This window comes from Rissa tridactyla, chromosome 1 (assembly GCF_028500815.1).
Source record: "Rissa tridactyla isolate bRisTri1 chromosome 1, bRisTri1.patW.cur.20221130, whole genome shotgun sequence".
Taxonomy (NCBI): domain Eukaryota; kingdom Metazoa; phylum Chordata; class Aves; order Charadriiformes; family Laridae; genus Rissa; species Rissa tridactyla.
Window position 1 is genome coordinate 2,429,376 of NC_071466.1, and position 13,259 is coordinate 2,442,634.

The 13,259-nt window shown below is 39.2% G+C and overlaps 1 protein-coding gene across 22 annotated transcripts in view; it reads right to left on the reverse strand.

The window, feature by feature from the left end:
- Window positions 1-13,259, reverse strand: part of DLG2 (discs large MAGUK scaffold protein 2) — a 1,057,033-nt gene that overhangs the window by 303,411 nt on the left and 740,363 nt on the right. For all 22 annotated transcript variants that reach the window (XM_054188265.1, XM_054188269.1, XM_054188274.1 and 19 more), the window contains one exon: window positions 2,494-2,630. In XM_054188265.1, the coding sequence (XP_054044240.1) occupies window positions 2,494-2,630 (137 nt within the window). The remainder of the gene's footprint in view (window positions 1-2,493; window positions 2,631-13,259) is intronic.

The window sequence follows — 13,259 nt, forward strand, 5'->3', positions numbered from 1 at the left end:
TAATCACAACGCTCAGTATTTACATAATATATCTTCTGAATGCTTAACACACTATTAGCAACCTGCATTTAATAACGGGAGGGTCACCAAACCCTCAGTATGCTCAGATAGTACCTAATTGTATTACATTTCAATTTTTGTTTTGATTTTGCAGCATCTCTTTTATTACATCTTAAATTTTAACGCATTTGATTTGCATGTTCTTTGGGATCTGAAAGCATTCCACACAAACTTATCAGAACGCAAATACAAAAATGAAAAAAGTCCCCCAGCACCTGCTGAGAATGTGAAAAGGATGACAACTTGTGGTAAATTTTATAGAGAAATGATGTAAAAACAAAGATCAAGAAAGAATTTACTACTGAGAAAAAAAAAAAGTGTTCTAATATACCATCAATAAGGAATCAGTGAAGAAGAAGTAGGATTGTATAGATGACAAGGGTAATATTGTGTTGATACACTGCCAAAAGAAAGTAATGAATTCTTTCACTCACTTTTCACAAAGGAACATGAAGTAAATACCATGGACCCAAGGATACTTCACAAAGTAGAACAGGAAAAATATTGAAGGTACACAAGTTAGAAAGAAATCAGGGTGTCTTGTTGGAGAGGACCAGAAAACATGGCTGTAATCCGTACAACTTTTAGAAATAGATTTTGATCTTGTTAACTTATCACCACTTTAATGATTAAGGTATATAAAGAGCAAGTTGGCAAAGATTTTCTTCTGCAACAGTGAAAAGCTTGGTCTGGATGTACATGGCTAGTGGAGAGCAATGTTATGATTGAATTATTTTGCCCATTTTACATGCAATGATGAAAGGGGATGACATTAAGTAAAGAACCGGTCCAGACGGAAAGGAAAGCAGTATAAAGATGTGACATCAAACACACTGAGAATGACCTCTGCTCATTTTCGGAGGTCAGATTCAGGAGTATAAACTTGTCACAATGAGGAAAAATCTATATTTGACTGCAGTGAATCATAGGTTCAAGACTGAAAAGAGATGCTTAGTAGACAAATCCTATAAAAATCTGGTAAGAATGAATTTATACATAGTGATGTATAAAATAATTATTTTTCTATTCAAATTCATCCTGATTAAATTACACTGGATATGGCAAATGCAGGATTTTTGCATGTGGTTTCCTTGGTATATATTATTTTCACCTCAAGTGATTTGGAAGAAATTAATACTAAGGTAGCAAAAATTTGCAGATGACACAAAAACTCTGAGGAATTCTCGTCATGAAAAGAACCAACAGCTGAACACAAGCAGATTTGCTACAAGGTGCAAAATAACAAAATAAGCTGCAACTTTGGCAAATACAAATATACATTTCTATGGAAAAATGAGCAAAAATTTCGTTATACAATAGTAGCTTTAATTTTACTGTGCTGAGAACCTGCAAAGAAGAAATGCCAAACAAATTGTAAGTTTGTTTCATTTTGCTTTGATTTTGAGAAGACCATTTGATCCGTAAGCTGTTTTCTCTATCAGCTTGGGTTAATTAAAAAAAGCCAAACTGTCACCAACCCAGCAACAAAGTGCCTTTCCTGTTCAGTTTAATACCCTGTATAAAATGAATGCCCATCTTCATATCTGACTGGAACACAGTGTCCCTAGCCAAATAAAGAAAACTTCAATTAGACACAGTTTTGCAGGCAGCAAAAAAAGGTCATGGCAATTTTTTGCTGCTTAGATATCACATCACAAACCAGAGCTACTGCAGTACATTTTTTTCATGGCATTCATTCAAAAAGTTTCTCTACCTGCTGAAATGTATGCAAACGCATTGACATGGATACAACTTGACATAGATTAACTTCTGCTGATTCACCAGAGTCAGGATTTCCCCCTTAACAAAGAATTAAACAAACTCTGTGAGTGGGAAAGAATGACCTACAGGGAACAATGTGCTAGCACTGCAGATACCAGGAAGAATTTCCTGAAGTGAGATCCATCAGAAGAATAAGCACCCTTCCTCAAGGCAAAAGATGGAAAACATATTTTTTGGAACATCTATATGGAACACATACAGAAAACATTCCTACATTTACTGAAATGTATGTAATAGTCCACTGACAGTGGTTACACATGAGAGTTCAGTGGCATGTTTTCACATCTTTCAATTTTCTTAAAATGATCAGTAGACTCAGTACTGCTGTAATTAACAGTTTGTCTAAAAACTTCCTTTAAAGTTTTGAGGGGCATTTTGACTTGTCACCAATATGCGTAATATGTTTATTCTCTACTCGGTTGAAGGATTGCGAAGACATTGCCTTCTTTTAATAAAATGATGGTTTTCTAGTGCAACGTTTTTTTAACTGCTATCTCAGAAACATATATAAACAATGGGAAAAATGAAGATGACGGAAATATAACTCATAATTATTGTTGAAGTTGTAATGTAAAATCTATGGTGAGTGAAAGTTTCTGTATGAAACAATTTTCAGCCAAGTAAAATGTGATTTAAATTTGTCATACTTACCATCAGAAGTCTATCTCCAACCTGCAACCTCCCATCTTTTTGCGCAGCTCCTCCATCAATGATCTTGGTGACATAGATGCTGTTGTCCCCAGGGATGTGTTGGTTTCCCACCCCTCCTGCAATACTGAAACCCAGACCTGGAGAAGATAAGGAAAACAAAATATTAGCAATACAATATATAACGTTAAAGAGGAGTGCAAGAGTAGCATGTATTTAACCTATTGAACAATTACAGTATTTTTGTATTTTTTACAGAAATACAAATAACATAAGAGATATTTGTGGGGTCAATACTCTTTCACTTTTCCTGGAAGGTCAGGGACAGAAATAAATTAAGGAAATTCTGTATCATGTGCTATTATAGGAAGGTAGACATAAAAAGAACGAAACCAGTGATAATTCTACGCCCACGGCTTGTCCTCGCCAGGGGCCAGTGCAGTCTATGTCAGGAAGTTATGGCACAACTTGCCATGACTAATAATTAAACTCTGAAGCTTGGAGTTTATGTTGTTAAATATTGCTATAAAATACATCACAGTCTATCAGAACAAAATTAAAGGTATTCTGCTTGTCCACACAATTTGAAAAATACTTGGAGAGCTGTACTGAAGATTTTGCAAGTTTCTGTAATACCACAGTGACGGGTCTGTGAAAGTGAAGGATAAACAGCATAGATATTTGGATTTAATTGTGCTTCGCATATTTTTCTAGGACATAAATATCTTTGGCTATGGATACATAAAATAGGAAAGCAATAGTCCTTTGTATGTACATGAATTCTGTTCAGTGATTTACGAAATTCCTAGATAAACACCCAAAGAGCCAAACTGTGGAACAATGTCAGTAATACATGCTGATATGATTCAGGAAAAGGAAGGCAAAATAAATAGATGCTGGGGGAAGAAAAAAAAGGCAGTTTTACCCTTTTCCTACTTTTCCTATCCTCTGACACATTGCATAAACAGACAAATCATTGCTTTCATTTATAATAACATTTTTATCTCTCAATCAGAGAAATGACAGAAACTACTGTGCTTTATTTCCATAAAAATCTACTTCATACAGCTAATTTTTCGTAGGTGGTATAGCTAATAGGAACTTCCAGCTGAACAAATAAGCTGTTACTGACAATAACCTGGTTAGATTATTGCTTCAACTAGACATTACTCTTTTAGCTGCACAGAAAAAACAGTTATATCTATTTAGAGAATAATCACTAGTTTTATCTATGAAATCTATGCTGTTCAGTCGTTCTTAAAACAAACATGCTAGTAATAGCTTCAGCATGAGCGATAAAATGCACAGTAAAAAATGAGTTGCCTTGAATTTGGTATTTTATCGCAAACTCACCAGCCTGGCTATTCATGCAATAAAACTTAAAGGGAGGGTATATTTAATACACACAGGCTTTTTTAGCAGCTGTATGAGTACAGAGAGATTTTTTTGAGTTAATTAAATCTTTTTGATTTTTTTTCTCACATTATTTCCATTTGATCATTATTTAGCTTAACAAATATGTGAGGTCGGATAACATAATGGACTACTTAATGGATAGTGCCAAAACAGTAAATTACAAAAAGAAACCTCTGAATTTATATCTCAATTTGAAATGTTACTTAATTAATTGACTATTAAATATACACATGAAGTTAATTCAGAAGTATGGGATAATTAAAATAAAGCTTTACTTAATTTCCAGCTAAAGCTGGTGTTCATTGTTACTATTTATGCACTACTGCCAGGACAACTACAAGGATTATGATTTCTTCAGCATTGAAGAATTTGTTCATTACCCTGAGACTACTAACAAAGAAGCAAAAAGATACGCTAAGAAAATATCAAGAATGGAAATTTTCCTTAAAACGTTCCCTGTGGACAAGGAGCAATGATTGAATAATGTTCCCTGGTGACATAATTATCATCCTTTTGACCCCCCAAAAAATTTGCATACACTTCTACCAGTAAATTGAAGATCTGAGAGTACTCCAGAACGATGATGAGAGCAAATGAGTGGGCTGGACTTCAGCCGGAGAGCTTTCTTCAGCTCTATTGTTCTCCTAGGGCATGACCTTGGGAAGGTTACATCCTCTTCTCTCCCCTTTATTAACACTTGTAAAGGGCAAGGTCATTTCTGGCCATCCAGCTGTTCTGCATTTTGTGCAAAGGGGTTCCTAATGCAGCCTGCTCCTGCTGCAATATAACTAAATAGTAGTAAACATCATCTCCATTTTCTGCAGTGCTGGTGTTTGCTGGTGTTATATCACAATTGGTGTATGAAAACGCAAAATCAGAGGACTAAACCAGGCTACCTCCACTACAAAAGTGAAGTTTAAAATGATGAAAGGAGTACCTTTTTCTACTTCTTTAATCTCCATAAAATGGAGCTGCATTACAATGCATGGGTCTACATTGTGTTTGTAAGCAGGGTCTGCCTTGGGGATCCAAACAACCAGTAGTGAGTATGAAAAGATGTAAAAGAGCAGTACAAGACAGTGGGCAATACTGCGGGGGGAAAAGAGGGAGTGGGTGGGAGAGACAGCTGAAGAAGAGAGAGTTTCCATGGCTTTCCTACTGATAATGATTTAGTTCCATTGCCTAATCATATTTGCCCGCTTGAAAAGATTTCTTCTTAGGAAAAATAGGGAATGGAACAATGGGCCGCTTAATTTTACTTAAATGACTCTTCCTAATTGCTAGGGCACTAGCAAAGTATACTATAATAAAACTTTTTGGTAGTATTCATATAGCCAAATGACATAAGACAACTATGCCAATCATTTGTGCTACCTTTATAATCAATGAAAATTCATTAAGGGCTTTTAAAGCATGATTCATCTCATCTCTTTCAGATGTCTCTTTGAGATGAGATGAATCACACTCTTGGTTTCTGAAAGGCTGGGGGCTGGATGTGGGAAGAGGTGGGTGCGAGGATCAGTGCTATAAAAGTTCACAGCCTGAGTTAGAGTCTCACCTCCATTTAGACTGAAGGTTTCTGTTTTGATTTAAGACCTCAGAAATGCTTGTGCATCCATGGTGTGGATCCCTCTTGTTACTAGCTACATCAGGTTAGCCTCATATCAAATTCTTACCCTATTTTAAAAACAGAGAATCTTTCAAACATTTGAGAACACAGGGAGCAAGGTACGTTTTCTAAACTTGATCCTTTTCGATGCTCCATTGAGTTAAAATAAAGCAAAATAAAAGATCACATTTAATTGCAGAGCCTCTTTTTTTATTGACTCCCGTGGTTAGGATGGCTTTGCCATCAGAACACAGAAGATCAGGAGTCACTTTGAGGAATGCCCTCCATCTCACTTCCTATTTTGCTCATGTGCAATCTGCTTCTCAGCAACACCTCAGCTTGGACCGAGAGCTCAATTTCCTCACAACAGGAATTAGATGGAGGGTAAATTTAGAACGGGTACAAGGAAGAAATTTTTTATGATGAGGGTGGTGAGACACTGGCCCAGGCTGCCCAGAGAAGTTGTGGATGCCCCATCGTTGGAAGCTTTCAAGGTCACGTTGGACGGGGCTTTGAGCAACTTGATCTAGTGAAAGATGTCCCTGCGCATGGGAGGGGCTTGGAACTAGATGATCTTTAAAGGTCCCTTCCAACCCAAACCATTCTGTGATTCTATGTTTCTATGAAGAAGAGAAAACCACTCCAAGATGAAAAAGGAAAGAGAACTGGATTTAATACTGGTGTACACCCAAGTCACACTCAGCTTCATTCAAAACCATGGAAGAGAATAGGCACGTATAAGATTGGCTCAATGGTAAACTAGGGAAGATTAATAAAACCCTGTTTCCTTCCATTTCCACTGGATAGGTGTTTGTAAAATTAATCTGCCTTTGCAGGAGCTGGTCCTGTGGATAATAACATGTGTAACAGTGGAATGAGACAGGAGTCATTACTGTCATCACAAAGAGAAAAGGGGCAGGGGAAAGATATATTCCACCCCAACTGGAAACTGTAGAGAAAGTGCCGATATTAGCAATGGTCAAGGTTATTTATTCATATCTTCTTCATGTATTATCAGCAAACAAAACATTAAAATATTTGAAAGAGCAATGAAGCCACAAAAATGCAGGGAAAACAATTCAAAAGCCTCCCAAGTCTCAATCATAGCTCAATCATAGAAAAAAGTAACCAGTAGTTATTTACATCTATTTTACGTAATTTGCTGTGCCAGATACATGTTTTAAATGCTTCGCTATATTAGTAAAAACACATGCTCTAGCTACTTTTCTGATAAAAAAGTAGGCATGGAGGCTCTCCCTATGATTAGTCCAGCAACAGGTGCCTCTATGCGATAATAATAAAATCACTGTTAATATCACTTTCCAGTAAACAAAGAGGGAGCCTGAAAGATCAACTGCAACAAGATAATGTCAGCTTTCTAATAAGAAGCAAAGTTAAATGAAACTCTCACTCATAACCCAAGTAGGATGTTGCGTTTTGCTACTATCCTACATAGGGAACCAGGTTTATTTTAAGCCAGCAAACAGAATGAGGATTTTAGAGGGCAACTCCAACATGAGTTTCACAATCCTAGCTGGGAACCTTCCAATTAATGAGGAAGCCAAAGAGAGCAGCATTTAAGTCATAACCTTAGAATGTAACCAAGAAGTGTGTGATTTGCTGGTAGTTAACCAGAACAGCGTGCTCTGGAGACATAAAATGCACAAATTCTAATTGCTGTATTCCTGCCTTTACCACAGCATGCCTCTCCACTGACAAAGTGATCTGTTGAACGTAGAGTAACTTGCTGAAGCCATAAATGCGTAGAACACGTAATAGAAATATTAGGCTATAAACAAATGAAACAAGAATTGAAACGTGCACGTGAGCACTAGAAGAAAGCACAGAGGTTGGAGGAATTATGTGCATTGACAATACAGAACATTTCTAGCAATACAACTAAAAATAAGTAATTTCTTTCAAGTCTGGACTCTGTTAAGACCACAGCACAGGTATCATCAGCAGAAGACCCTGCACCGTAACAGCAGGATGTTGGCAGCAAGGTTACTGCATGTGACATATGCCATTCTCTTGCCCATAAGCCCAACAGGAAAGCAGATCATAACAAAAAAGACGTATCTTTACTAAATGAAGAAAAACAGGCAATGAGCAGCTGCCTTGTCTAAGACTTAGAGACTGAAGAAAGAAATATTTAAAGTAAAGGAACACCCCACAGCAGTGGACTCCTAGAGGGTATAAAACATCTGTCCAAAAAATTAGTCCATGGTTGCCAATCAGGAAGGTGCCAAGAGATGTGGTGAGGGTTTGATGTCCCATGAAGTGAGCCAGACCAGCCTGGCACATGCAACCTGGGGCTTGTGAGGATGTGAGTGAAATGAAGAGTGAATAAAATATATGAGAGAATTACTGTAAGTGGGTAACTTATTTGGAGATGTCATGAATAAATATCACCTTCCTCTCCCGTATGATCTCTCACTGTGTTTTGTCATGATCATTTTCTACAGGTGGGAAACAAACTGATTTGCTCCACAACCCTGCATGAACTCAAATTTTATGAAACTTTTTCAGGCAGGAAATGAGATAATGCAACCAGAAAGCACCCATGCAACAACTTGCCTGACTGAGGACCTTCCCTGGGGCACTGCGAGCCTGGCTGTGCTCTGGGACATGACACACTGACCATGCTCCTGTGAGCAACTGGGCAAGGCATTGAGGAACCCAAACGGAGGTAGCTCCTGCATTTCCACAGACCAGACACTTCTACAACACTCAATTACAAAAAATAGAGCTCAGTGTTGTTTTATTAGTGAAATCGCTTAAGCCTACATAGCCAATACTTTTTCCTCTGAAAGGGAGAACGGTATCATACTGATGAACCTACCAATGAAATTGTCAAACCTGGAGCAATGAAGTCTAATCCAGGCTTCTAATTAATGAAATTTCACTTGGAGGGAGGAAAGGAACACGGGTAATATAAAATGCTTTGACTGATATAATTCGATTGACTTGTTTTGACAGGTACCACAGTTATATCTAGTGCTATATGAATAAACAAGCTGAAATAAGGTTAATTATAAACAGAGGAGTAGCAGGGTATATCTCCCCCTGCCCCTTTGCTCAAGCCTCTAGTTGCCAATTTTAGTTTTCCTGCAGGAGAGATATAGCACATATTTAAAAGTAGCACCCCGTTACTGTGGAAGTTTAATATGCTCATTATAGCTGTGACTTACGATTACTGTTCATTATTGACAGCAGAGTCTTTTATTATTTGTTACACACAAAAATGAAATACAGTACAAAACAAAAATTAAAATATGTTTCACAATAATTATACAATGCTACAAGGAGGAACTGATCTTCTTTTACAGAGCTTTCTCTTTCTGTCTTTATTTTTCATTCCAGTGTAGTGGTTTAACCTCAGCTGGCAACTAGGACCATGCAGCTGCTTGCTCACTTCTCCCCCTCCCCAGTGGGATGGGGAGAAGAATTGGAATAATAAGGAAAACTTGTGGATTGAAATAAAGACAGTAAAATAAGTAAAGAAAAAGTTGCACATGCAAGCAAAGCAAAACAAGGAATTCATACACTGTTTTCCATCGGCAGGCAGGTGTTTGGCCATCTCTAGGAAAGCAGGGCTCCATCACGTGTAGTGGTTACTTGGGAAGGCAAACACCATAACTCCAAATGTCCTCCCCTTCCTTCTTTTTCTCCCACTTTTATATACTGAACATGATGTCCTATGGTATGGAATATTCCTTTGGTCAGTTGGGGTCAGCTGTCCTGGCTGTGTCTCCTCCCAACTCCCTGTGCACCCCCAGCCTACTCGCTGGCAGGGAGGTATGAGGAGTAGAAAAGCCTTTGAATGGTTAGCAACAACTAAAAACACCAGTGTGCTATCAACACTATTCTCATCCCAAATCCAAAGCAGAGAGCCATACCAGCTGCCAGCAAGAAAGTCAACTCCAACCCAGGCAAAACCACAACATCCATGAATAAAATCCTGAGAAACTATTAATCCCAAACATAGGAAATTTCACTTTATCTCCTTCGTGTTGTAGAGGTAGATTCAAATATCAATTTATTAGAGTGAGTTCTTATAACAATTCCTATTCCTGACTGATGTGACAGTTTATGCCAGAAAGACTTACATGTATAAAATTTGACTACATTTTGTTCTGTGGAGGAAAAAGTCAATCTAAAGTACAGTATGATTCATAAAAAATTAACTAATATTCATGACAGACTTAAAAGATGCCTACTTTCATTGCCATCATTAATTCCGATTTCAAATCATGCTCCCAGATCACTTCAGAGGGCTCTTTTTGTAACCAACAATTTGACAATTTTGGAAGTTCAAAGAAAGCGTACCACCCCTGATGAACAAGACTGGAAAACTGGTAACAACAGATGAGGAGAAGGCTGAGGTTCTCAACAGCTTTTTTGCCTCAGTCTTCGCTGGCAACTTCTCTTCCATGCCTCTCAAGAGGATGGACCACAAGACGCGGACTAGAGGAACAAAGTCCCTCCCACTGTAAAATAAGATCAGGTTTGTGACCACCTGAGGTACCTGAAGTCTACAAAAGTCCATGGGACCTGATGAGATGCATGCCAGAGTCCCGAGGGAACTGGCTGATGCAGTTGCCAAGCCACTCTCCGTGATATTTGAAAAGTCATGGCAGTCAGGTGAAGTTCACAGTGACTGGAAAAGGGGAAACATCGCACCCATGTTTAAAAAGGGTAGAAACGAGGACCCTGGGAACTACCCAACCATCAGCCTCACCTCTGTGCCTGGGAAGATCATGGAACAGATCCTCCTAGAAGCTATGCTAAAGGACATGGAAGACAGGGAGGTGATTCAAGACAGCCAGCATGGCTTCACCAAAGGCAAATGCTGCCTGACCAACCTAGTGGCCTTCTATGGTGGAGTGACTCCATCAGTGGACAAGGGAAGAGCTATGGATGTCATCTCTCTGGACTTCTGTAAGGCCTTTGACACAGTCCCCCACAACATGCTTCTCTCTAAATTGGAAAGATGTGGATTTGATGGGTGGGCTGTTCAGTGGATGAGGAATTGTTTGGATGGTCATATCCAGAGGGTAGTGCTCAACGGCTCAATGTCCAGATGGAGATCGGTGACAAGTGGTGTCCCTCAGGGGTCTGTACTGGGACCGGTACTGTTCAATATCTTCATCAATGGCATAGACGGTGGGATCGAGTGCACCCTCAGCGAGTTCGTGGGTGACACCGAGCTGAGTGGTGCGGTTGACACGCCTGAGGGACAGGATGCCATCCAGAGGGACCTGGGCAAGCTCAAGATGTGGGCCCATGTGAATATTGTGAAGTTCAACAAGGCCAAGTGCAGGATCCTGCACCTGTATCAATACAGGCTGGGGGATGAAGGGATTGAGAGCAGCCCTGAGAAAGACTTGGGGGTACTGGTGGATGACAAGCTGAACATGAGCCGGCGATGTGTGGTTGCAGCCCAGAAAGCCAATCGTATCCTGGGCTGCATCAAAAGCAACGTGGCCAGCAAGTCAAGGGAGGTGATTCTGCTCCTCTGCTCTGCCCTGGTGAGACCCCACCTGCAGTACTGCGTCCAGCTGTGGAGCCCTCAGCACAGGAAATACATGGACCTGTTGGAGCGGGTCCAGAGGAGGGCCACAAAAATGATGAGAGGGCTGGAGCACCTCTCCTGTGAAGACAGGCTGAGAGAGTTGGTGAAACACATGTAATTTTAAAATTTGGCTACCATGCTGCTACATACAGTTCCTTCTACGTGGTCCAAAACAGCTCTGTGCTGGGATGTCCCAGAAAGCCCCCTGCCTAACATAGCCTTCTCTGAGCTTGCTCTTCTGGTGGAGATAGGGGAATGCGATGCCTTACATCTTTTTGTTGGACACAAGGGGATGATCAACATCATCCGAGACCCACAAAAGTGAGAAACACAGAAGAGTCCAGAATATGCAAAAAAGTCTTCTGGATGTTTCATAGATTTTTTGGCTGAGTTATTCTGCCCTGGACTCAGAAACAAATTTACACAACTACAACTCTTTCCCAACTGCTTTTTTATTCTTTTGGGCATGAAAATAAAACATTGCTGTTGAATCTATTGTGTTACAACATGAAAGAAAGGAATTTGTCTCAGGACACTGTCCCTGCTCACTGCAGGGGGGTTGGACTAGATGACCTTTAAAGGTCCCTTCCAACCCAACACATTCTATGATTCTATGATTCTATAACACAAGGTTACACTCCTTGGCTTAAAAAAAGTTGTTTACATGTACAGCCAGAGAGGAGATGATGGGAAAGCGAGATTATGATGCAAATGTTAATACACTGGCAAGGCAGTGAGTGCACATTTAAAACCAATGGTGTTGTAGGTACAGTAGATAAAGCATTGGTTTTACATTATCATAACAGCAAAGCTAATCATTCTGTAATCTTTAACGAAGCTTTGAAAACTCATCTTGTTAAATTATGTTCCTATTTGTAGAAATTTGTAAAAAAATCTAACACACAAGTGAACACAATCCATTCCCATTCAGTTTTGCAGTTAAATCTTTTTCCCATTACAAATTTTTTGCCTGCATATATTTATCCCTAAAGATACATTCCCTTCAGATGTAGTTGAAAAGAAAGAAAGCGGCAAGCTAGGAAAATAACAGAGCTTCATTAGCAGTTGTGTTTATTCTGTATTTGTACATTTATTCAAATTAATTGGAATAAATTTCCCACAAAGAACAGACAATGAGCAGTGGCCTAATTGCACAACAGGAATTCTCAAGAACACTTCAAAATTTGTCTTGAAAAGAGAAGGCAGTATTCCCAATTATTCACAATAACTGATTTTTAAGCATTAATGAGGATTCAAGTTCACTGAAAATCATATTAAATCACACTGTCACAATTTTACTAGCATAAGTGCAAGAAACAGAAAATTATTTCATTTTTGATGTATAGCGCCATTCCAAGAATTATAGCAAGCAGTTCAGCTCTTCGAGGAAAAGCCACATGATACACTGAGTCTAAACATGTCATGTTAAAACCAGTCAAAATATGTTTTTAAAAAAGTGAAGATTAGTGACGTAAAGCAGATAAATACAAGTTCTGCCACTGCTTACAATTTGTTTTTTTTAAATGTCTTTTCTCCCACTTCCATGCCAGGGTTGCATATGCCCACACTGAAGCTGTGTGTGTACGTTGACTTCCTGTCCGCTCAGGGAGTTTTTGCACATTTTTGGTGCACCCACAGGGACAAACAGTCCTTAGATCCAGAGTGACTACAAATCAGGCTTTTTGATGAGGGTGGACATCATCTGGCTGCCTGCCTGTGTGATAGGACCATTTACACCTTGCAGGGAATAATGTTAAACACAGCATGAGTGACTGTGTGGCTGAATGTGATATGAATGGACTGTTAAAGACTACCCTTTTTTTCTCATTCCATTTTTTTCTGCATTAGCAGCAGTTTTCTTAGCAAGAGATTTTTGGGTTTTGTTTGTTTTTTTTTTTTTTTTATCTCATCGTCACCCCTGCTCTTTCATTCAATTGGGCAAAAATGAACCGGACTATGCATGACTACAGATGAAGACGACATCCCTGCAAGTGTTCAAGGTCAGGCTGGACGGCGCCCTGAGCAACGTAATCTAGTGAAAGGTGTCCCTGCCCATTGCAGGGGGCTTGGAACTAGACGATCTTTAAAGGTCACAAACCATTCCATAATTCCATGATTCTAAGCACCCAGCTGTCCAAATTAGCAGGAAAAAAACAGGTGGGGGGTTGC